At 37.2% G+C, this 23,192-nt stretch overlaps 3 protein-coding genes across 5 annotated transcripts in view; 2 read left to right on the top strand and 1 right to left on the bottom strand.

Moving 5' to 3' along the window:
* Positions 1 to 3,356, bottom strand: part of ATG2B (autophagy related 2B) — a 61,721-nt gene extending 58,365 nt beyond the window's left edge. For all 3 annotated transcript variants that reach the window (XR_014027052.1, XM_081332256.1, XM_081332257.1), the window contains exon 1: positions 2,527 to 3,356. Coding sequence is in view for 2 of the 3 variants with exons in the window: in XM_081332256.1 (XP_081188382.1) it covers positions 2,527 to 2,688 (162 nt within the window). In the remaining variant the exon portion in view is untranslated. The remainder of the gene's footprint in view (positions 1 to 2,526) is intronic.
* Positions 3,357 to 3,953: 597 nt separating this feature from the next.
* Positions 3,954 to 7,463, top strand: GSKIP (GSK3B interacting protein). The gene is made up of 3 exons (XM_081313798.1): positions 3,954 to 4,299; positions 5,203 to 5,452; positions 5,803 to 7,463. Exons 1-3 carry the CDS (start codon positions 4,253 to 4,255, stop codon positions 5,962 to 5,964), a joined length of 459 nt encoding a protein of 152 aa, XP_081169924.1. The 5' UTR covers positions 3,954 to 4,252; the 3' UTR covers positions 5,965 to 7,463.
* A 402-nt stretch (positions 7,464 to 7,865) lies between these two features.
* AK7 (adenylate kinase 7) overlaps positions 7,866 to 23,192 on the top strand; it is a gene marked incomplete at its 3' end in the record, with an annotated part of 39,164 nt that continues 23,837 nt past the window's right edge. The window contains exons 1-12 of the mRNA XM_081314972.1: positions 7,866 to 8,155; positions 11,271 to 11,456; positions 12,814 to 12,922; positions 13,946 to 14,040; positions 14,300 to 14,410; positions 15,231 to 15,314; positions 15,955 to 16,043; positions 17,699 to 17,789; positions 18,465 to 18,542; positions 19,899 to 20,048; positions 21,550 to 21,678; positions 22,680 to 22,827. Coding sequence (XP_081171098.1) covers positions 7,994 to 8,155; positions 11,271 to 11,456; positions 12,814 to 12,922; positions 13,946 to 14,040; positions 14,300 to 14,410; positions 15,231 to 15,314; positions 15,955 to 16,043; positions 17,699 to 17,789; positions 18,465 to 18,542; positions 19,899 to 20,048; positions 21,550 to 21,678; positions 22,680 to 22,827 — 1,432 coding nt within the window. The 5' untranslated portion in view covers positions 7,866 to 7,993. The remainder of the gene's footprint in view (positions 8,156 to 11,270; positions 11,457 to 12,813; positions 12,923 to 13,945; positions 14,041 to 14,299; positions 14,411 to 15,230; positions 15,315 to 15,954; positions 16,044 to 17,698; positions 17,790 to 18,464; positions 18,543 to 19,898; positions 20,049 to 21,549; positions 21,679 to 22,679; positions 22,828 to 23,192) is intronic.

Here is a 23,192-nt window from a genome sequence, read left to right as displayed (position 1 = left end):
TCAGAAGCCTCCAAGAAATCTAATAAATATCCTTCAGGACCACCTGAATGGGTTGGAAGAACAGTGCCAAAGTAATTCTGTTCCTTCCTGAGTGGGAGGTTCTACTTGGTAGCCATGGGGGTAGAAAGAGGTTGCTTCTTCGAGGGCTTAATAAGTAGGAGTTTATCCAATGAACCCAGGCTACATAAAAATGGTACTGAATATGACTGAGATATCCAGGATAACTATCAGGAGGTATATCTAGAAGACCATGTAAAAATAAGGACACTGCAAAAGCTCTCTTTCAGGTGCTTAGTCTTGGACAACATTAGTGCCCCAAAAGACAAGAGTGATAAACTGCACCTCTCCAGGGACTCTCTCTACATCCTCAGGCTAAAGCAACTGAAATAACCAAGTGTGGCTATGCCAAGAATAGACTCATACTGCATTTATAATTTTCCAACATGGACTTCAACAAACGTGAACAACTTATCAGACAGCTTAGCAAATAAATCATAGCAAACTACCAAAGAATCCAGTGGCCTCAAATGAAAAAGAGTTCTTGCCATTTAGAGTAATGACACTTTACAATGTAAGTGGACCTTATTTGCTACATATGAATCAGGCTCTAGGCAGAATTAGACCCACTAATTGGTTTGTCACAAGGAGAAAAAAAATTGTGTTTAATTTTGCATTCCCAAAACCTTCATTCAAAACACTTTAAAGCAGAGGTGTCAAACTCGCAACATCACATGACGTGTCGCGACGTATCATGACTTTTTTTCCACTGCCGGCAATGGGATGGGCGCGGTTTCACCATGACGCATCCGGCCCATGGGCCGGCAGTTTGACACCGCTGCTCTAAAGTAACATAGGTTATTTGCTTTAATCAGAAAACTATCAAAATGACTGCAATATTCCAGAGAATCAAACTACAGAACTGAGATACCAATTTTCAATAAGCTGCTAAAAACCAGTTTGATTAATCAGTCTTATACATGTGGACTGAACATTTCAGATCCGCAACTGTTGGGCAATAAAGTATGGTCATAGTATCTTACTTACAAATCAATCCAACAGCTTCCCAAACTTGCACTTTTAAATGTCAATATTTAGAAATGCCTTAACCTTCATAATTACCTTCCTCTACATCAAAATATTTCATTTTCAAGCCAAAAGAAAAACTCTCTTTGTAATATTCTATATTTTATTAAAAGGTAGAATAAGAAATGACAGGAAACCTGCTCCAGGTCAAATAGTGCACAGAATTCTAGCTGTCGATGTTATATGAACAGAAATGTTATCAAATCATAGTAACGTGAACTTGGGCAAATTTTATGAAGCTTACCTTGCATCTGCCAACACTATCATTATCAATTTCACATTTTATCATAACACATAAAGTACTGGATTATAATTATAATTGTTCTAAAAAGAGCCATCTCATCTAATGACTATATGTTTTTAAGAAACAAATAGTATATTTAGTATTTATGTACCAGGTCACAGATGTAAGTACTTTGTCTCCAGAGGGTCCAAATACCCACAGCCACTCTGTCTTGTGGGGGATGAATTATAATATTTTCCACATCAATTAAAATATAAAAATAGAGAAAGATACTGATATTCTACAAAATAAAATTTTAGTAAAAAAATGTTTTCTAAAATTTTTAAATACCCACTAAATTTCTGTAAAAACATATTTGGTCTATAAAAGCTAAACTGAGGCATATAATCACAAAAGTATTTCTGCTTACAAAGACTCTTGATGTTTATATTATAAGGCATGTTTTGCACTTCTCCACATAGCCAGAATCAATTTTTAAAACTCGTCTTTATCCCTAAATTATAATGCTGTCAAATATGGATTTGATCAAATACTTATCATAGCTATGAGTTGTATATTACACTTTCACAGGATCATGCAAACAATGAAATTGGGCATCTAGTAATATCCTACTAATCCAGTCATCTCACAATTCAAATCATAAGACAAAATAAATTTTCAATGGTCAAATACTATTTCCAGTACTAGAGTTTCCATAATCTAGAGAAGTTTTCCTTACCTGGCCTCTTTTTGAAACCATTATTGTTCAGCAGTACCTAAAATGTATCAACATGTGAGTTGATTTAGAAGTTAACTCTAACATGAATTTGCACTTTTTCTAAGTGAACCAACTGAAAACAACCTGAATGAGGCAACTGTTTTCCATTTCTTTTATTATTACCTTTTTCCCCTCCCAAGTATAAAAAAAAATCAATTTTGACTTCAATACCACGACAGCTTCAATTAGGAAGGAGAGAAATAAGTTCTTGGATTATGATCCAAATATTTGGGAATGAGACATTGCTCAAATTTAAATCTGTTTTTACATCTATCGAACTTGGATTACACCAAACAGCCTCAATACAGGGCTCTCCAATATTTTGTCCAGGGAATAATAATCAGAACATTAATCAGAAGATAGGCAGGAAACTGAAACAACAGACTGGGTATACCTGTCAAAGGACAATTCCTCATTTGCCAGCTGGAACTAGATCACTTACCCATTTGTCTAGAGGCACCTGTGCCAAGCAGCCTGTGCCTTGGTAAAGATCTAGCGTGAGCTGCTCCAAGCTGAGCTTCTCCTGGAGAAAGTGCCCTAGGTACCTCTGCAGAAGATACCTGCAGGCCCTTTTTTTGATCGACTCCGAGAAGGGCCAAGGCATGATGGCCAGGAAAAGAGAGAAAGAGAGAGAGAGAGAGAACTCTTAAGTGAAAGAGAGAGACCGATGGGAAGTGCAGGGAAGTTAAAAGAAATGGAGGACAGGAGCCGGGAACCGACAACGGTCTTCAGGAGTTGCCCGACGGGGGCCCGTCAAGAGCACGAAAATGGACGGGGGAAGAAGAGGAGGGTCGGCAGCCCCACGAGTCAGGCACTCAAGAAAAGGGGCGTGCCGAGGCTGACACTGAATGTCAAGAGAGTTGAAAGGGGGACCGGGGACAATAAGTCTGCTTGAGAGAGGGAAAGGGGACCGTCCGGGGACTGGGTCTCGGTTAGTCGTCAGAAAGAGCCTCCCGACTCGTCTCTTCAGTCCTGCCCGAGAAAGCTTCACGTCTTAAGACTTCCCAGAGCACCGCCGCGACAGCGAGAGCGGACGGCTCCATCTCGCCTCTCAAACCGCCGCCATCTTCTCCGAGGCCTGCCCCCCGCGAAATTTAAAGGGCCGGGCGTGGGAGGTTCACAGCCACGAGAGGGTCTTCGGCTTTTGGCCCCCCGACCTCTCTCTCGCCGTCCCGTGGAGGCGGCTGGCCGCGAGGTGTTTTGCTTTCCGCCCCCTTTCCCCGCCCCAACCGGCTGGGCGGAGAGGCCGAGTTGTTGGGCCGCTCAGCTGCGTCGCGTAGCACGCTTTGGAGGACGTCAGTCTTGCGAGAAAGCCTCGTCATCTTCTGGGCTGCGGAAGGGAGAAGACGCGCGCGCGGGGGGCGGGGTGGGGTGGGGGGAAGCGTCACGTGACCCTCACGCCTTTGGAATATAGAGATAAGAGGAAGAAAGAGCAGCGGAGGCCGTTAGTTTGCAAGTCCATGTCAGCATGAAAAGGACGGGAATATTCACAAGCGCGTGCAGGGAGATACTGAAAGGCTTGTTTTTTTTTTAAAGATGTCATATTAGTTTGGTGGAAAACACATAAAGAACGGTTGCTTGAATTGGGTACGTCTAGTTTAATGAAAAAGAAGGATTAGGTGTGACATAGCAGTGTTCCAATATCTCAGGGGCTGCCACGAAGAAGACGGAGTCAAGCTATTGTCCAAAGCACCCGAAGGCAGGACAGGACAAGAAACAACGGAGGGAAACGAATCAAGGAGAGAAGCAACCTAGAACTAAGGAGAAACTTCCTGACAGTTAGAACAATTAATCAGGGGAACAACCTGCCTCCAGAAGTTGTAAATGCTCCAACACTGGAAGATTTTGAGAAGAGACAGCATTTGTCTGAAATGGTATGGTTATCCTTAATTAAATACGTTCCTAGCTCGGCTCCATTCCAATCCTCGTCTCTGCAGTCCTAGAATTCCCCTCCTAAACCACGTGGAAGCGCCATTGGCACCCGGAAGTGCCGCTCTTGTTTTCCAGGCCGCCAATCGTTAGTGAGCGTGGCACGTGACAGCTTGGAGAGTGGGAACAGACGAGCGGGGGTGGGTGTCTTGCTGCCTACCGGCTTCCCGTAAAGGTGTTCACTGTTCGGAGCGGAGAGGCTTATCATCTCCGTAGTGAAGGGGCCAGGAGCCATTCTCATGCAAGACCGATTCGACGAGCACACGCCGAAGGAGAATGGATATGGGTAGATATGCCCTCGCGATGGGGTGGGTGGGGTGGAAATCATCTGGAGGAAGTTGGGTGGTTACACGGGAGACCGCGGGGGTGGCGATGCGACGGTTCAGTGCAACGTCGGAGAGAAAGGTGCATCCACTGCTGGTATCTGCCCTGCGTTAGCCACTCTCCACCTGGGATCTTCCAGAGGTGTTGGGACCTCAACTTACACGATTTCTAGAGAAAAAGGGAAGTTTCTCCGCCTCAGTTGTGGTGTGTCGGCCCGAGAGTGTCCTTTATGTATTCGTATAGATGCTTTGCAACATCGGCAAGTCAACAACCAAGTTCAGAAAGCACCAAAGACTCCCCCAGTTCAACCTTAGTTACATATATTCCATTGTTCTCAGGTTGCATGGGGAGCTGGAGTTGTGCCACGCAAGAAATGCTGAGAAAGGGTTGTGGGGTTGATGAGAAATATGGGCTTCTGGATTGTAGGATATCAGTGCTCTTGGAGAGTGATAAGAAGGGAATGGCCTATGAAACAGAAGGTTGCAGCAAATGGGAAGGAAGTTTCTAAGCAAACATGCCTATACAGAAAATAGTAATAAACGATGAGGTTAAGTAGAAGAAAGAGGAGGTAGCCTACTCTGTGTTGAATACACTGTTGGCTGATCAATTTGTTCAGAATCAATGAGTGCAACAAAAGCTTGCACTTTGAAATCATGAAATTAAAATTTAAGTGATTATTTCAAAACTCTAAAATCCTAGGTATTTTTTTTTAAAAAAATCTGTGATCTATTTGGAATATCATGTTGCCTAAATGTTGCTATGAATTGTAATTAAAGTTCGATTTTCTGAAAAGTTCTGGCTGAATAAATGCAAGAGGTTATGCATATATTTTTGTTATATGTTATACATATATTTTTGTGTGCAGAATGGAGACTGATTATTCCATGGATGAATCCAATAACAGTGAGACTGAGAACCAGTCGGAATTCAAGGATTTTGAAGATGTGAAGGACATGAGAATAGAAGCAGAAGCTGTTGTGAATGATGTTTTGTTTGCTGTGAGCAACATGTTTGTCTCTAAAAGTCTCCCATGTGTTGAAGATGTAGCATACATCAATGTGGAAACTAGGGAAAAGAACAGATATTGCCTGGAGCTAACAGAAGCAGGACTCAGGGTAATGTTCCTTTTGCACATATATTTTTAAGTATTTGCTGCAGACTAGTAAACAACACTACATTGTTAAAAAGCAGTCTACTTCCTTTTCCTTAAGTTCCAAATATTTTATATAGAAAATTTCCAGTAATCAGTAATTTGATGCAAATTACCCCATTTACCATAGCTATAAAAATCCGTGAAATTTATCTTTAGTATTAGTCACTTCTTGAGAATTCCGTGTTATTGGTTGTCTTTTAAGTATTCAAAGGGAGAAAAAGCTCTAGAACATTTTATGTCGTCTTACTTTATCCATGTGTTTATATTGTGTTGGATCCTTTCTTACTTTTGAAATGTATTTTTCTTTTCTAGGTGGTTGCTTATGATTTTGACCAGGTGGATGACAGTTTACAGAATCCCTACCATGAGACTGTCTACTCTTTGTTAGACTCAGTTAGTCCAGCATATCGAGAAGCCTTTGGAAATGCATTACTACAAAGACTAGAAGCTTTGGAAAGTGATGGGCAGTCCTGATTGAATCTATAACCAAAAACTGTTGTAACTGAGAATTTTGAGCAGCTTATAATGAGACTTGGCAAAAGAATACTTTGTTTAACTTACATTTCTTGCTTTTAAAATACTTGCTCTATTAGTTGTAAAGGCACTACCTTCGTAACTGATGTTGTTCTCAGTAAATAAGTGAATTTGTTCTCAAAATTTCAAACAAAGTTATAGTTCTTGGTTAAATTTTTTTCAAGTGGTTGAATAATGTTTCAGTTTTAATCTGTATTAAATCAGTTCTTAATTTTAGTAATACTGCAGTTGCATTAAATATTTGTAACAAGATAATGCTTGTTCAAAATTTGCACAATAGTGTTTTCCAAGACTAGTTTTATGAAGAAAATTGCCTTGCCAAGCTTAGTAAAATAGATTTTTCATTTACAATATTTATCTCAATTTGTTGTGCATTCTCTTAACTCACTAGGAAATCAGAATGAATGCTCTTAAATTGTATAATAAGATACACTCACAAACATTTGAAGTCCAATACTTATTAGCAGTAAAAAGCAGTGTTTATTGTATGGGTTGCAAATTGAATACTGAACAGAAGCTGAATTGTTGGCATAATGAATGTATTCATCAGTTGAAATACAAATGGTATAAGCACAAAGATAAGGAACTAAAAAGGTGCATTCTTCATAAAGCCCCATCTTTCTTACAGTTTTTGCTAAAATGGAATACATATTTACAGTTTAAATGTTTACATAATGTACAGTATATTGGAAAGTATTTTGCACGCCTTAATATATTCCCAGTTACTAAATATTTCTATATTACCTTTAAGTATTTTATCCATTGTTTAAAATTAATGTACAAAACAATATTAACTCAAAACCAAAGAGTCAACATGGATTTTAATTGAGAGAACAATTAGGTACCTAAATATGAAATTTGCTAACAGTGCTGCTCTAATATTTTGTTTTAAATTTTTATTGCTTGCAAAAAGGGCCTGTTTTTAAATGAAAGTTTATGCATAGCATAGTAGCACTGTGCAGTGATACATTTTGCTATATAATGATAACATTCCTAGTTCTCAGACAGATGAACTTCATAGTTTGAAGGACTTAAATGTCTTGCGCCTTTGAATCTATTTGGGTGTTAGATACCTTAGCTGAGAAGTTAGTCTAGGAATTTACATTTTTAATTGTTATAATGCTGTATTTCATTTTGTACATTTGTTTAAAAATATGAAGTGCACAAACAATTGAATACATATATGCTCACAATTAGATTTATAGGAGGAAATGTACTTTATGTAACTGACTTTGTTTTCCTTTGTGAATAACCTAGCCATGTTTATTGTTTACTTATTTATGTTAGAGGCTGTACATTTAAATAAAGGCACATAAATGATCTGTACAATGGGTCTTGTACTCTTAGGACCCCTTCCCACTTTTAAAAATTGAGCTTTTATTTGTATGGGTTATATTTATCAATATTTACAATATAAAAAATTAAAATGGATGCATTCACTGCCTCTTATCATTTGTCATAATAATTTGAAGGGACTTTAATACTGAATTATTTTTCAAAATAGGCTGGCAAATAATTTTGATTTTGAGGACCTCTGAGAAGGGTGCTAAGATTAAGAAAAATTGACAGAGTAATAAATGTAGCCAGTGTTTCTGATTAGATATACACACAAGCGTTGGACGGATGGCTGAGTTTGTTTCCTCCCAATTATCCCTGTTTCCCTACATGCTAAAATCTGCACCCAAAATCAAGTTGGATTGATGTTTCAGAAGGATGCCCTTAGCCCTCCAGGGTGGTTGGACTGCAGCTTTAGACACTGGGCGTTCGGACCTCGATTGAGGAGCGGTGCGGTCCATCGAGATACCATAGTCAACTGATTCCGCAACTCCGACACGCCAACTTGTTATCGAGGAGACCCAGTTTTGGAGGCTGGCGTAGCGGAGGACGGAGGTTCTGTTTCAGTCTGAAGCCCCGCCCACTTCTCGTCTTTCGCTAAGTGCCCTTTGCTCCTCCTCCCATTCCTTTGCCGATGCCAGCGCGTGAGTCGGTTGCCCAGCAACCTCGGGCCACTTTGTCAACGGCAACCATGTCGGACGAAGAGGAAGCGGTAGCGGAGGCAGAAGAGATCATTCGCAGCCAGAGGATCTTCCTCAACCATTTGGACAGCTATGGCGGCAGAAACATTGGGAAGGTGGGGGCGCAAGGATGCACTACTCAGAAACGGGAGGGAGGGTGGCCGTCCGCTTCGGGGCACGCCGCGGAGCCGCCAGATGCATCTCCATTGCAGCAAAGTTACGGGAAAGTCGCATTCGACTGAATGGATAGCATCAACATCACCTGTACAAAGGGTTGGAAAAGAGGAGAAGCATTAGGAAAAGAGTCCACTCGGCTTTTTTCTAGTCATGATATATAAGTTATCACTCAGCAGGTTAATTGTATGGGAAAGAGTGAGAAAGGAAATGAGGGATCTCTGAATATTTGTTGGACTTTGATAGTTGATGGCATAGGTTCAATACAAGATACCCTACTTTTCCTATAGCCATTCAAAGTAGCCAATTTTTCCAATCCCCAATATTCAGTGAGATAGTCTGTAGGAATAAGATTAGGGATTGGGCTGAGAGCATTCAAGGATCTTCCCAATGTTTTAATCTCTAAACCCCACTGTCTGTATTTGAAGTAAAATGTTTATCTTCAAAACAGTTTACAAAGTGATTATATATCAATTACAGTTTTACATGTTTGGGTAGCCCTCCATCTGCTGTTTATCTGCAAGAAGTCAGTCATCATGAACCCTGTATATTCTGCTCTAGGGGATAAGCAATTCTTATGAAGAGTGTAGTTGTAGATATGAATCAAAAAAGAGCAATGAAAAGGGGAAAAAATCAGCTTAACTTTAGACATCATATTTTCTACCCAAATTAGGCCTTTCTCCTATGTTGCTTTTAAGAGATCTTGCTGTCACATAACTCTGAGCTGCTTACGTTGTATTGCAAAATATTAAAACAGGATAAAAACAGAATTAACACAAATAACTAAGTCAAAAGGATATACAATGGGTTAAAGGTAGAACCCTCTATTTAATCCAATAACCACTTCCACAATGGCCCACCCGTATCCAGACTCCAGACCAACCTGCAAGCCATATTTTAAGGCCTTTTTGGAAGGCTAAAAAAGGTGGAGGTGGATCTCATATCAAGAGGTACAGTGTTCCAAAGGGTGGGAGCCAGGATAGAAAAGCCTATCCTGTAGGACTCTGCCAACCATTTTTTGTGAAGGAGATTAACCTTGTGGCTTTTTCATACTCATATCTATATCTTTGTATTCCCCCCACCCTTTCTGGGACAGGATTTTAATTATTTGTATCTTTTCTTTTTCATATTTTTGAACTGCCCCTGTCTCTCAATGTATAACACACTTGCAATGATTTATTCAATTAATTTATCAAAAGTTCTAGTGTTAGTCCACACCCATTGACTAAATATAGGGGAGTTTGCACAAATTATAGGCTAAAATGTGGCTATCTGGCTTATCATGCAAACATGCTATCCTATATATTCTCCAATACTTTGTTAAAGCCAGGACTCAAACTCCTCCTTAGCAATGTACATAACAATATAGTAGTGTAGGTAGCTCCAGGTTAGTGAAGATATAATTGTACAATGAAACACAGGTCATTCAGTCTCTTACATTACTGCAGCAACATGATTGGAGAGAGTTTAATTGTGAAGGGGTATCTGTAATCAGTAACTCTGTTACTGAGATACTGTGATGTGAATAGCTATTTGTTGAATTGGGCCATAGCCTGGGATATTGCTGCTGTACCAGTTCTTGCTCCATATGATTCCTTTCTGAATTTCTGGAACTGATATTTGGGCTGAAAATACAGAATTTCCACTTTTGGGGAATTCCAGCCTTCCTGTCTAGAGGTTGGTTCTTAGGAGTTCATGTTATCCATGAGCTTGTCTCAAATAATGTCAGGCCTATCACATGTAGTGGTCATATAGCACTTTTTTTCTGAACAGTTGTGTGATCTAGAGAGGTTTTCTATCACTCCATTTACATCCTGATCATTTGCAATTGCTGGTCACCTGTGACTTTCATGGAGTGATGGCATCTATTCAGGTAGTCTACCTGATCTATTTAATTTTCAAAGAGCTGCTTGGGAATTTTCCCAACCTTCTTTCTGGTGAACAACCAAGATCTGGGCATTATTGCTTTCAAATGACTTCTTTCTGGGATTCAGTTCTGGTTGATACTTTGATTCACTGAGACCTTCCAGGAAATGAAAAACCAGAAACAATGGCTAGAGTATGCCTATTCCAAAACAGCATTGGCCAAACCTATCACAACATCCAGGGAGAAGCTATGTATACAGCCACATTTGTCAGAGCTTTGGGAGAACTTAATTAGAAGATGCTGGTTTTTTGGGGACCATTACAATGCTTTGGAACAGCCTCCCAACTGAGGTCAGGCTATCCTCTTTATTTCTACAAAAATGTTGAAGATGGAAGTATTTTGAGGACAGTTGCAATAATAATTATGATTGCTTTTAATCAGATTGTGGAATTTTAACATCTTATTTTCTCTATACAGTAGGCCACTCAGAAAAATTGATTACAGCAGGGTAGAGGTTTACACATTATGACTGAAGGCTTTATGTTTTTTTATTGAACAAGAATAGATAGCAAAAAGAGAAAATAAGAGTGCATAAGATCTCATATCAACTTGTGTGTGTGTGTGTGTGAGAGAGAGAGAGAGAGAGAGAGAGAATTTATTTTAATAAGGTTGCCCAGCGTATATATCATAACTCTGAGTGACCTACAGTAAAATAACTAAAACATAAAAGGAGAAAATATGTAAAAAGAAATCTCACAAAACAACACCTGGGACTCTAATATGCCACTCTGAAATAGAAAACAATTGTTGAGTTCCAATCAGACCCTATCCCAGTATTTGTGTGGGGGGGGGGAACCAGCTGTTTAAGTCTTTCTGGAAGGCTAGAAGGGTGATGCCTGCCAGATCTCAGGAAGAGTGTGTTACACAGGGCAGGGGCTGCCACTGGGAGGCACACTCCTAGGTTACAGCATTGAGAAAGGTAGGTAGGTAGGTAGGTAGATATAGATAGATAGATAGATAGATAGATAGATAGATAGATAGATAGATAGATAGATAGATAGATAGACAGACAGACAGACAGACAGACAGACAGACAGACAGACAGACAGACAGACAGATAGAATAATGAATAACTGATTCATAACACTGAATTACCTTTTACCATCTTATTATTTATTGTACATTGTAAGTATCTGGCCAGTTGTACTGTTGGAGCCTCCTTGGAAGAAATAGCAGAGGAAGAGGAAGAAGATGAGGAAGGAAAATCAGTTGTTGAAACTGGGCCTCCTAAACCAAAAGAAGGAATATATCAAATAGTGGGAACTCTTTCACAGGCAGAGAATACAAAACCAATTTTTGCCACAGAGGTATATACAGTAAGTATTCAATTTATTGAATAAAATTCTGGATGTGCATTTGATTCACATAGGACTTTTTTTAAAATTGCAGGATCTTACAATATAAAGCAGCAAAAGAAAGTATATTGTGAATATAGGCATTCTTGGGTAGGGAAAGGAGTAACAAATGATAAACAGTGTATTATGATAATACAAATTTCAGCCATTTTCTACATACACTTCAATATTACATGTCATTGAAAACCAGAGGTCAGAGTTTGTGTTGCAATTGCATGAGGCAAACCTCATTCCGACAACTTCTCCTAATTCAGTGGACACTTGGCCATACCTCTGCTGAACTGCTCCAATTGTTAGAGAGTTTCCCAAATGTTCAATTTTCCTAATGTTCAATATACTTTCTGTCGTTTAAGGCCTTAAACTTAAAACATTAAATTTAAGACCATTATTCTGGGTTTTGCTCTTTGAGACAATAGAAAACAGTTCTTCACCTTATTTATGACAACAAGACAGGGTCTTAAAGGTGCCATTACATCTTCTTCACAATCTGTTCTTTGCTCTTAGGAGGAGGGCATTTGGTGCCTTGAGTTTTATATAAAACATATATTAAAAGGTGGAAAATAGATAGATAGATAGATAGATAGATAGATAGATAGATAGATAGATAGATAGATAAATGTGCTCTGCCAGTGCAAAAAGAGTGGAACTATTATTTTTATTTTATTTATTTTATTTTAATTCCATTTATATCCCACCCTTCTCCGAAGACTCAGGGTGGCTTACAAGCTTAGCAGTAGCCTTCATTCTATGTATATGCCTGCTTATTAGGGCTTTCATACACCCCCCAAGTGGCATTATTACAAAGTCAGCTTAATTGCCCCCAACAATCTGGGTCCTCATTTTACCTACCTCGGAAGGATGGAAGGCTGAGTCAACCTTGAGCCTGGTGGGATGCGAACCTGCACTAATTGCAAGCAGCTGGTGTTACTTAAGGAGGCATTAGCCCACTGCTCCACCAAGGCTCATTTTTGGTTATTTGGAAACTATATTGCACTTATGCATGTTCAGACAACTCATGTCTTTTCAGAAGTTGTTTCATATACAGCTTATTCATATGCTTATTTTATATACATGCTGTCTTATGAAATTTTTAAAAACCCTGTATTTTGCATTCGATACCTCTGCAGTGCTTTCCTTTTTGCATTCCATTTGATATTTCATACTGATTTGATGATAAATCACTGAAAAACACTATGGTTTTAAAGCTAGCCATAATCAGGCCAAATTTTATCTTTTGGTGGCTAAATTTAGCTAGGCAATGAGAGATTTATATCAGATGAGTATCCACAATAACCTAAGATAAAGTGCTTATTTTTAGACAACTTCTCGAGATGAGTTGCTAGCTCGCATGTTAGAATGTGATATCATTATTTATAACATCACTGAAGACCCAAGAGAAATTGAGGAGGCAACCTGGGCAGCAACAGGTCAGTCAATTTGTTCTTTAAATAATATGGAGAATGTAATAATCTCATATTAGCAAACTTGTTTAGCTAATCTAGTTTAGCAAATGAAGCATTAAATTATAAAGAATTTCCTTAAATCTTCAGAAATTCACCTGGGCGTATCTTGCTGTTCTTTTTCATTATTTTTTAATTTGTGCTAAATGTATAGTATCTTAAGACATTCATACTGAGTGACTATTTGTCCAGTGACACTGCTGGATTAAATGGCTTGATCCAAGTGCACAGGTGAACTTTATTTATTTATTTATTATTGGGACTTATATGCCGCCCTATCTCCCGAAGGACTCAGGGCGGCTAACAACAATAACATACAATAAATACAGAGGTTAAGATAAAATTAAAATTAAAGGCCTCTGTACAATAAATTAAAATTAAAATAAATTAAAAATTAGAGTTAAAAAATTAAAAACATAATTAAAATCCCTGTCAGTCCAGGTCAGCCAGGTGGAAAAGGAGTGTTTTGAGGCCGCAGTGAAAGGACTGGAGATCTGGGGCCATCCGAAGCTCATGGGGGAGCTAGTTCCACAGGGCTGGCGCTCCCACAGAGAAGGCCCTCCCCCTTAAATGCTTAAATTGGAATGCATAGGATAAGCTCCTTGTCACGTGACAGAGGATTATCATACACTTAAGTCATAGGTTTTCAAACTCATTCCAGCTTCACAATTATCCTGTATAATCATATATAGTACTGTAAGCAGAAAGCAATCAAGTGTGAAATCCTGATATGTGTGTATCACAGTCTTTATGAATGGATTACGACATCTGTCTTCTCCAATTAAGCACTCTCCATATGGACTATATAGCTACATCGACCCCACCAACAGGTGATGGGTGGTCATTATAGGAATTTGACAATACATTATTTAGTACAGTAATGCTATTCTTTGTGTAGTACTGGGGAAGGATAAAGCCCATCGATATTTGTGATAAGGTATAAATTGAAACATTTTCTATTTATATTAACCTATAAACTATAAACTACAGCATTACATGCAGAATCAAAACACTTTGAAAAGCAGAAATTGTTCATTCTTCTATCAACAATAATGACATGGGCACGAAGCAAGCCTCTTGATCCGGTGAGTGATGGAAAAAACAAACAAATAATATAGTGTAATTAATTTTACTGATTAGTTTTCTACGGACCTGAAAACTGAGATTAATTATTGCTATAGCGTACCATCTTTCAGATTAGCCAGAGGTCTTGATAGTATTGAGCTTAAACCTATTTCTTCCCATTAAGATTTGAATAGCCTTCAGATGAAATGTATTAAAAACATGGGAGATTTTCAATGTTCATATTAAGAAAATCATCCTCTGCCTATCTGTTCAATCCAGGAAGATCCAGAAATACCTTTTACTGAAGAAGACTATCGTAGAAGAAAACCCCATCTTAATTTTATGGAACACATCAATGCTGAAAAAACCATTATCAAACTTGGGAAAACAGTAAGCATTAATACAAAAGGTTGTATATTTCCAAGCTTGTATAGAAATCCAAGTCCAAGTATTCCATTCCCTCTAGAGGCTCTGGCTCTTTCACTTAGGAAGAATAAATGCTATAAATATCTTATCTTCTGCAAGTAGATCAAAGGTCCAAACTTTGCAGTATCATGATCCCCTAAAATAGTAAATGGATGTGAACGTCATGAATAAAACTATCAATTTCACTAGGATTAGGATTAGATTATAAGTATATAGCTTTTAATAATTAAATGCTTCCCAAACTTTCTGGTAGTACTTACCCTCATGCATGCACAATTTTTCCAAGTCATCCTTGCAAAATTCAAGACAGAAGAACTGTCAAAGGATTTAGTTTTGTAAGCTCCCTCTGATGTTCACAACTAGACTGAAACCAATAATCTGAAAACCCCTAAAGAAGTCCCTTCAACACCCCCCCCCAAATAATACTGTGCAGTGATAGCACCATCCTTTCGTTGGCTAACAAGAATAGAGGCTATTGAAAGGAACTGTCAGGAAGTAAAAATGATTGAAGTTATCTACTAAAATGTCTGGTTATTTTGAAGATTAGCCTGACCATTAGCCCTTGCTTAGAAGTTTTAACTTGCCTCTTAAATTTAACATTTTAAATAATTTCTAAACAGATTTTTTTTTCTTCTCAGCCCAGGTACTTCTTTTATCTTCATCCAGTTTGCTGTTCTAATTTATTATCTTCTACCTTACTACATGGGTTGTTACAGTAGAAATGAATTCAACTACTTTTCTAAATTTCTTTGAATAGAGACATTTTTTTAATCTTTCTCCCCAGAACAAAAACAAATTTGGCACATACGTTGTTGCTTCAGGTGTTCAGTATGGAGCTGAAGAAAGACTTCTCCACTACTTTTTTAAGGTAATGAATTACAAAATTAATATTGTACAACTTATCCAGAAAGAAAATATCTAACCTTACAGATTAAAATGACTAGTTAATCCCAGCACAGCCTTCTAATGGAGCTTTTTTAAACCAGCAGATGGCAATAGCTGTAGAGTTACATTCCCTGAAACTGCAGCCGCCTCCATCATTAAATAGAACCCTAGAGGCTTTCAGAAGTGTATTTATTATTACATTACATGTAGTTTTAATTGCATTAAAACATTTATTTCTGTCCTGGCACAACCTATTTATTTTGGCTTACCTATTTTTTAAATATGGTCCATGACAAGTCATTCAATACCAAAGTGCTGCCTTCAACCCAAAACAGTTTTGTACTCCTTGTCTAAGGTATTCCCACTCATGGTTCCTAATCTACCACCCCCACCATAAAAAAGCCAAGATACGTTTTGCAATCATGCATTTTCTCTATCATTTGTAGTTGTAATTTCTTGTCATTTAATGGCTGTTTATAATACAGCCAGACATAGTATTCAAGCTCTACAAAACCTGTAATTAAAGTGGTCCTTTTAATTGCTAAGCTACCTTCTTAAGTGAATGATACAAAAACATACTATTGTATATATGGTAGATTAAACTACTTCGTAAATATTTGCAGTTATCTTGGCTTGGGGAGACTCCTATAATACCATGTTTTGGAGATGGACGAAATGTGGTTCCAACCATTCATATTACTGACTTAGCAGCGTAAGTATACTTTTTTTCTTTTTTGCTATACAGGTAGTTGACTTACAACCATTCATTTAGTGACAGTTCAAAGATACACCATTGTAGCATCCCTCTAGTCTTATGATCAAAATTTGAGCACTTGGCAACTGGCATGTATTTATGACAGTTCCACTGTCCCGGGGTCATATGGTCATCATTTTAAATTTTCCCAGTTGGCTTCTGTCAAGCAAAGTCAAGGGGGGAAAGCCAAATTCACTTAACAACTGATTCACTTAGCAACTGCAGTGATTTACTTAACAACTATTGCAAAAAAGGTCATAGAATGGGTCACCACAACTGTCTTGCTTAGCAACAAAAATTTTGGGCTCAATTATGGCCTTTTAACTATGGTGCTGGAGAAGACTCCTGCGAGTCTGTTGGACTGCAAGGCGATCAAACCGGTCAGTCCTAGAGGAGATCAACCCTGACTGCTCTTTAGAAGGCCAGATCCTGAAGCTAAAACTCAAATACTTTGGCCACCTAATGAGAAGGAAGGACTTACTGGAGAAGAGCCTAATGCTGGGAAAGATTGAGGGCAAGAGAAGAAGGGGATGACAGAGAATGAGGTGGCTGGATGGAGTCACTGAAGCAGTAGGCGTGAGCTTAAATGGACTCCAGAAGATGGCAGAGGACAGGAAGGCCTGGAGGAACATTGTCCATAGGGTCGTGATGGGTCGGACACGACTTCGCAGCTAACAACAATAACAACAATGGCCGTACGTCAAGGGCTATCTGTATCCCAGAACTTCAGAATTTTGCTGATGTCTTCCCTGTGGCGCTATTGAAACTAATAACATGTTCCCTTCATGTTCACGGTAGTGAATCACTTACAATGTTCTTCACCTTGAGTTATGTGTAAAAATAATAAAGATGAGATACAAATAAATAAAATATAAACAAGCTTTAAGCCTTTTTGTAAGTTTCCAGATTGGTTTATTTTAATTTACAGATTCCTGCACTTTAAAAACATCCATGGAAAAGAATGTTGCCTAATGCCAAATACTTCACAAAAGTAAAACTTTTATGTCTTTGGTTAAGAACTAAACTATCTATGAGAAATAGTAGAGAGCCAGTCTGATACAGTGGTTAAGATATCATATTAGAAAATCAGAGACCCTGCCTTTGCCACAAAGCCAGCTTGGAGACTTTGGGCTAGTTCAGGGGTCGGCAACCTCGGCTCTTTTATGACTCGTGGACTTCAACTCCCAGAATTCCTGAGCCAGCATAGCTGGCTCAGGAATTCTGGGAGTTGAAGTCCACGAGTCATAAAAGAGCCGAGGTTGCCGACCCCTGGGCTAGTTACTTCCTCTCAGCCTTAGGAAGGAGGCAATGGCAACCAATTGTCAAGAAATCTGCAGGAACCTGTCCAGGCAGTCTCTGAAAATTGGACACAATTGAAGAGAAGGGGAAAAAACCAATAGTTACAGAGTGCTAATAAGGAAGGGATCCATCTTTAGTTACTTTGGGTCAACTCCCCCCCCCCAACACTGCACCATTACTCTTTTAAATTTACAAACCCTAGTGAATCATTTTTTCAGGAGTTATGTGGAAGAAACTAAATTATTGTTCCTTTACTTTTATATATTCATTGTATACTGTAATCACTGTACATTCTGTGTATCCATTCACATCAGAGTGTTGCAGAATATAGCAGATCATAGACCAAGGACCAATTACTTAGTTGCAGTGGATGAATCAACACAAACCCTGGGTGAAATTGTGAAGGTAAAGTAGTTGAAGAATTTTAACTTGTCAGATCTATTTTCATGGTACGCAACACATTTTCAAAATCTCTGTTCTAAATACAATTAAAAAGATGTTACAAATAGAAGACAAATGAAATATATAATAAATGTGATTTATAGAGCTAAAGGGGAGAATTTGCTATTACTAGAGGAATCAGAAGGTCACACTACCCTTTCCAATTTCCCCCTGCCTAAAATGGGTTAGAGATTAAAAGAAGAATATATTAAACCTGAAACCAGATAAGAAAGAAATGATTATTGTCCTAGGATCACAATCCTTGAAAGATGATAAATATCTTGAATAGAGAGTTATGCCTATCCAAAAAGCAGATATACAATTTAGGGATGTCTCTGGATCACATCTCTAACTAAAAATATAGAATTTTGCAAATTAATATTTCTGCATCATAAAACATTTATTACAAAGAGGTTGCTTAGGTTACAGCTTCTACAATCTGCAGCAGTTTTGTATGGAATTGCAGGGGTAGCATTTAGCAAAAAAGCGGTGGATTATGCTTTGTTTCTTAGTACCATTGATTCAATATTAAGTGTTACTGTTATAGCTTTATGGCTTAAAAATAATAAACAATACTTTGCACTTTTAATGATTGGTTATTTGTGGTTATTTTCTTGTTTTGTTATTTTTCTCTATAAGTGCATCAGCAAAAATGTGGGGCCAGGAAAAATGCAGAAGATTCCAAGAGAAAATGCTTTCCTGAGTAAAGATTTAACGGTACTATTACCTTTCTGAATAGTTTCTACTAGAAAGAATTTTATCTAGGAACAGATCATTTGAAAAAGAGATTTGTATTGCTCCCATATTGACTTCATTTAAATAAGGCCTTAAAATGTTTGGCTAGGTTAGGTTGTCAGTTGTGGGAATGTTATTATGTCATATCGAGTGTTTGTTGTTCTATTCTGGATATGTTCTATTCTATTCATTTTTTTCTCATTGTATATTTATTTCAATCTTTCTTTCAATAGTTTATGTTGCCCAGAATCATCATGGAGGTGGGCAGACCTGTAAATTTGATAAAGTTCAACTAGTTGCAGTTTCCTTCTCATGTCATATAACAGCTTTGGGCAGAGTTTGATCTAGGTGGAAGGATTACAACTGGCATTTACAGTGAGAGAAAAAGAGGTGTATTGCCATTTAAAAATAAGATTTGGTGTTGCTCAGGTTATCCAATGTGGTCAACCTTTCAGACTTCTAACTAGCAGAAAAGGAGTGGAGGGTGGGGGGGAGATCAATTTGAGAAAATGTGAGTAATCAGTTAAATGTATAAGCAACACTTTACATTTTTATACTGATATTCTATTTATTCATGTATTACAAATCTCAAAATTATCAATCATGTGTCTTGGTAACAGTCATGTTGATATATTGTAATGGGTTTTGTCATAGCAGGTGCAGTTCCCAGCTGACTCTAAAGGGTCTCTAGATTAGTTTTAAAATATTCAGAAGGGGAAAAAAATCACCAGGAGTTTCCAGGGATTTAAGATAGATTGAGAAGTTGAAAAAAGAGTGTCCAAAAGCAATAGCAAACCACTTCTGTAATGTTGCCAAAAACTAAAATGAAGGTATGCATGGATATAGTTCATAGGCCTAAATTAGTACATCGATGTTTGTTTAATGTGAGTTACAGAGAAAATACCCCACTGTAAAATATTCATTGGGTTCAGTTGAAACTTCTTTTTAAAAATTCATATACTCTAGCTGAAATTCTGAAACCCAAATGTCAGAAGCAACTATTGTTCTTTATATTATTCACGATTTCATCCTGCCATGAGTTTAAGAACTGCCTCTGACATCTTGCATAAATTCCATCCTGCTCTGAAGAAAGAGACATCTGCACTTAGTAGAATTTTTAACAGTTATAGCCTGGAGAAGGCTCATGATTTTTGTCTGATCCCCAGATTAAGATATTTATAATTCATAAGAAATTTAGAAAAGTGTTGTTTCACCTTTTTTTCTTATTCATCTGTATTTTAAAATTTAATTTTCATTATGAAGTATGCTGCTATATTATACTATGCAGAAAGACAGTTTATAAATACAGCTAATAACAGTTTCTTGCACTTCCTTCAGCAAACATACTTGGATGAATTGTTTGTGAATCTACGAATGGAAGCTGTATTCTTGAAAGAGAACTTCAACATAAAATGGGTTGCTCAAGGAGGGATAATAGATAATATCGAACAAGTTGTCAATGAGTATAAACTAACTCGTGGATTATTGGTAATAATAATGGAAATCCATACTTATAATGAATGAGTGAATTGTGAACTGTTATTTCCTGTACAATTTGGAGAAAACATGTATTTATATATCAACTGATTATCTATAAAAATAAAAAATAGTGTTCAAATCCCACATTCCAATATACTGAAGAAGATATAGTACTCCCATATCAATAGAACAATCATTCTAGTCTAGATTTGCTGAGTTCTGAAATGAAGGAAGAAATAATAGTTCAAAAATGTAAAAAAAAATCCTAAATCAATATAAATGTGGGTACCCCACCCCCTCCCCGCCACAAAGTACCTCTGAAACAGCCAATCAGCAGAGACTTGCCAACATTTAAAGCCATCTGGAAAAGAAACAATGACATTTTAAACTGCTGACCTTGTAGACAAAAAAACAAAAAAGAGTAGACAGTAACTATTACTATCACCGAGCAATTTGTGTTTGTCCAGATGAAGTATGAGCCTAAAGGCTTACATTCAAATCCAATTTCACACATGAAAAGAAAGGTTCCTTACCACCTAAACATGTTTGATTCAAGAATATTGTGTGAATCAATTGTGTAGGCCCTCTATGGATTAACTGGTCCATTGAAGATCACCACTGTTTCTGGTAAATTTTGTGAACAACCTCTAATATTTAGACCATTTTTTTCAATGGTCCAGCCCTTATAAATAGCTTCTCGACCCTTCTTCTCTCCCAGCTATAAATTGAGTGTGACCTATACATGTCTGAAAAATTATGTAAATATGGGAAATCACGGTTGCATTGTCTATTATAGTTGCCTTTTAAAAATATTTTTTAATCCACAGTCTTGATTTAAATTGTGAAGAATGTACTTAAATACTTCCTATTCCCTTTTTATGCAGATAGGAAAGCCCTTTGTCCCTGTCTTCTATTAAGAAAAATTCTGTTTTGTGTAAACTTAATAATCCTAAGATACTTTGATCCTACATTATGGTTTTTCAACTATATCTGAGACAGGATTTTATTTACCAACAGAAATTGAGTGGGACCCCATCATGCGGGGGTAGGACTGGATGCAGTTTTTTCTTCTTCTTAACCATGAAAAGCCTATTCTAAGGCTAGCACTGTACCTTCTTGTGTTTCCTACCCCTAGTGGGAAAAACCACATTATTTTAAGCAATCATCAGCAATCAGCAATCATGAAAGTCCTCTAAGGGCTACAAAAGTAGAGCTTGGGGTACATGTGGTCCTTGAGCAAAAGTCCCTCAATTATACTATATCCTATGCTGTCTTATAGCCATGGATGGACTAAATCAGTATGGATAGTTGTGAAGTATGCAGTGTTTTGCCAACCAGTCTGCTATGATGAAGACAAGCCTATAATTGCACCCACAAAGAATTTTTCTAAACCATATCCTTCAGCCTTTGGAATCTGAGTAAAGATAGTATATTTTTTACATTTTAATTTTGGTCATGGTGCATGAAGAATTATTAATATATATGCATTTTTCAATCCCTTTCCTTTTAGCCAGTTAAAATTTGCATACTTGGTCCTCCTGGAGTAGGGAAAACTTCAATTGCAGAAGAGCTATGCAAATATTACAAAGTGCATCACATTAAAATAAAGGAAGTGATCACTAAAGCCATAGAAAATCTGGTAAGTAGATCACTGATCTTGTGAGCTGTTATGAAAGATTATAAAAGTATGAGTAGAATTAAAAATAAGCTATACAGTAATAGATTTAAGAATAAAAATGTCCTGCATTGTATGTCATCAGATTATGCATTTTATCTTTTCAGTCATGTCTGAAATAATTCAATTTGCATGCAAAACATGTACTTTATAACTTAGGTTCATTCCATTCTCTGCTTCAATATATTTCAATAGAAAAACTGGAACATGTATAGTTCTACTGTTAAACATTGTATATCAGTATGGGTAGACTTCTGTGTATATTTCTCTTAAAAATTTATTTAAATTAAACATAGAAGTTTAAACTTTAAAAAGTTTAAAGTTTATTGGCACAATCATCAAAAGTTGGATTTGTACAAAGTCTAAATCAACTACATGATCATGGACTAAGGGCAATACAAACATGACAATTGATTTCCAGTTCAGGATGCAAAACCAATCAGGGAATAGGAATTCAAAGTTTCTTTAATCGTCAGATTTCTAATGAAGATTTAGCTTTGCAGCATGATATCCTGAATGAAAAGAAAAATACTTACTTGCTAAGCTTGTAGATTATTATAATTATTAATTACATGAAGAATGTCAAATCTAAAATTTGTCCAGACTGCAAATCTTAGGAATAATAATGAAGTTAAGGATAATTGATCATGAAGATCAGATATTCTCAAAGACATATTTAATGGTAAATTATTGAACAATTTGTGTTTCCACATAGATGCATAGAAAGACAACATGCCACAGTGCATTGTGATGATGGAGAAGAGACAAACTGAAATATTTTCAGAAGGATATGTCTTTTTAAAAGCAAAATTTATTTAATACTTCTTACAATGTCTACTTTCTTGCAACCTTCACTCAAATATATCATAGACTGTAGAACAAACAGGGCAAAATTGTTTTAATTTTTCTACAGTTGAACCAAAATTTAGTCCAAATTTTCTTAGTATTTTATTTTAACTCCTCAGGAGAAAATAGTTGCTCCTCGAGAGGCAACAGAGTCTGTGGATGAAGGGGAGGAAGAGGAGGAAGAGGAGGAAGAAGAACAAGGAGATAATGTAGAAGAAGCACAGGAATTGTTAGATGCAGTTAAAGAAAACATGGAGCAAAATTCAGGTAAATGAAAAATTAGCAAAAATTTCCTTTTCAAGAGTAAATGCAGTGGTTTGCTTATAGTGCTTCTTCCACTTAATTGGATTGGATTCACAAAAATATGGAACTGTAACTGGTTTTATTGGTTTTGTGTAGACCTATATTTTATGGTTTGCAAATCATAATTTCATTCTTTTGTAATCTCAACCATTTGTGGCTGATTCTATTTGCCATGCCATTAGATGATACAGTACATGAATCCAGTCATCATCTCCCAGCTTCATCAGTTCTCATTTAGATTACTGTTAACTCTTCAGAGGAAAATCAGGACAGAAACATGAGATAAAATATGAATAAGAAATGGTGAGAAGGAAAGAAATGATAGAAAT

Source organism: Vipera berus (genome assembly GCF_964194415.1).
Source record: "Vipera berus genome assembly, chromosome: 1".
NCBI lineage: Eukaryota > Metazoa > Chordata > Lepidosauria > Squamata > Viperidae > Vipera > Vipera berus.
The sequence above is the reverse complement of the archived record's forward strand: the minus strand, read 5'-3'. Positions and strand labels throughout refer to the sequence as shown.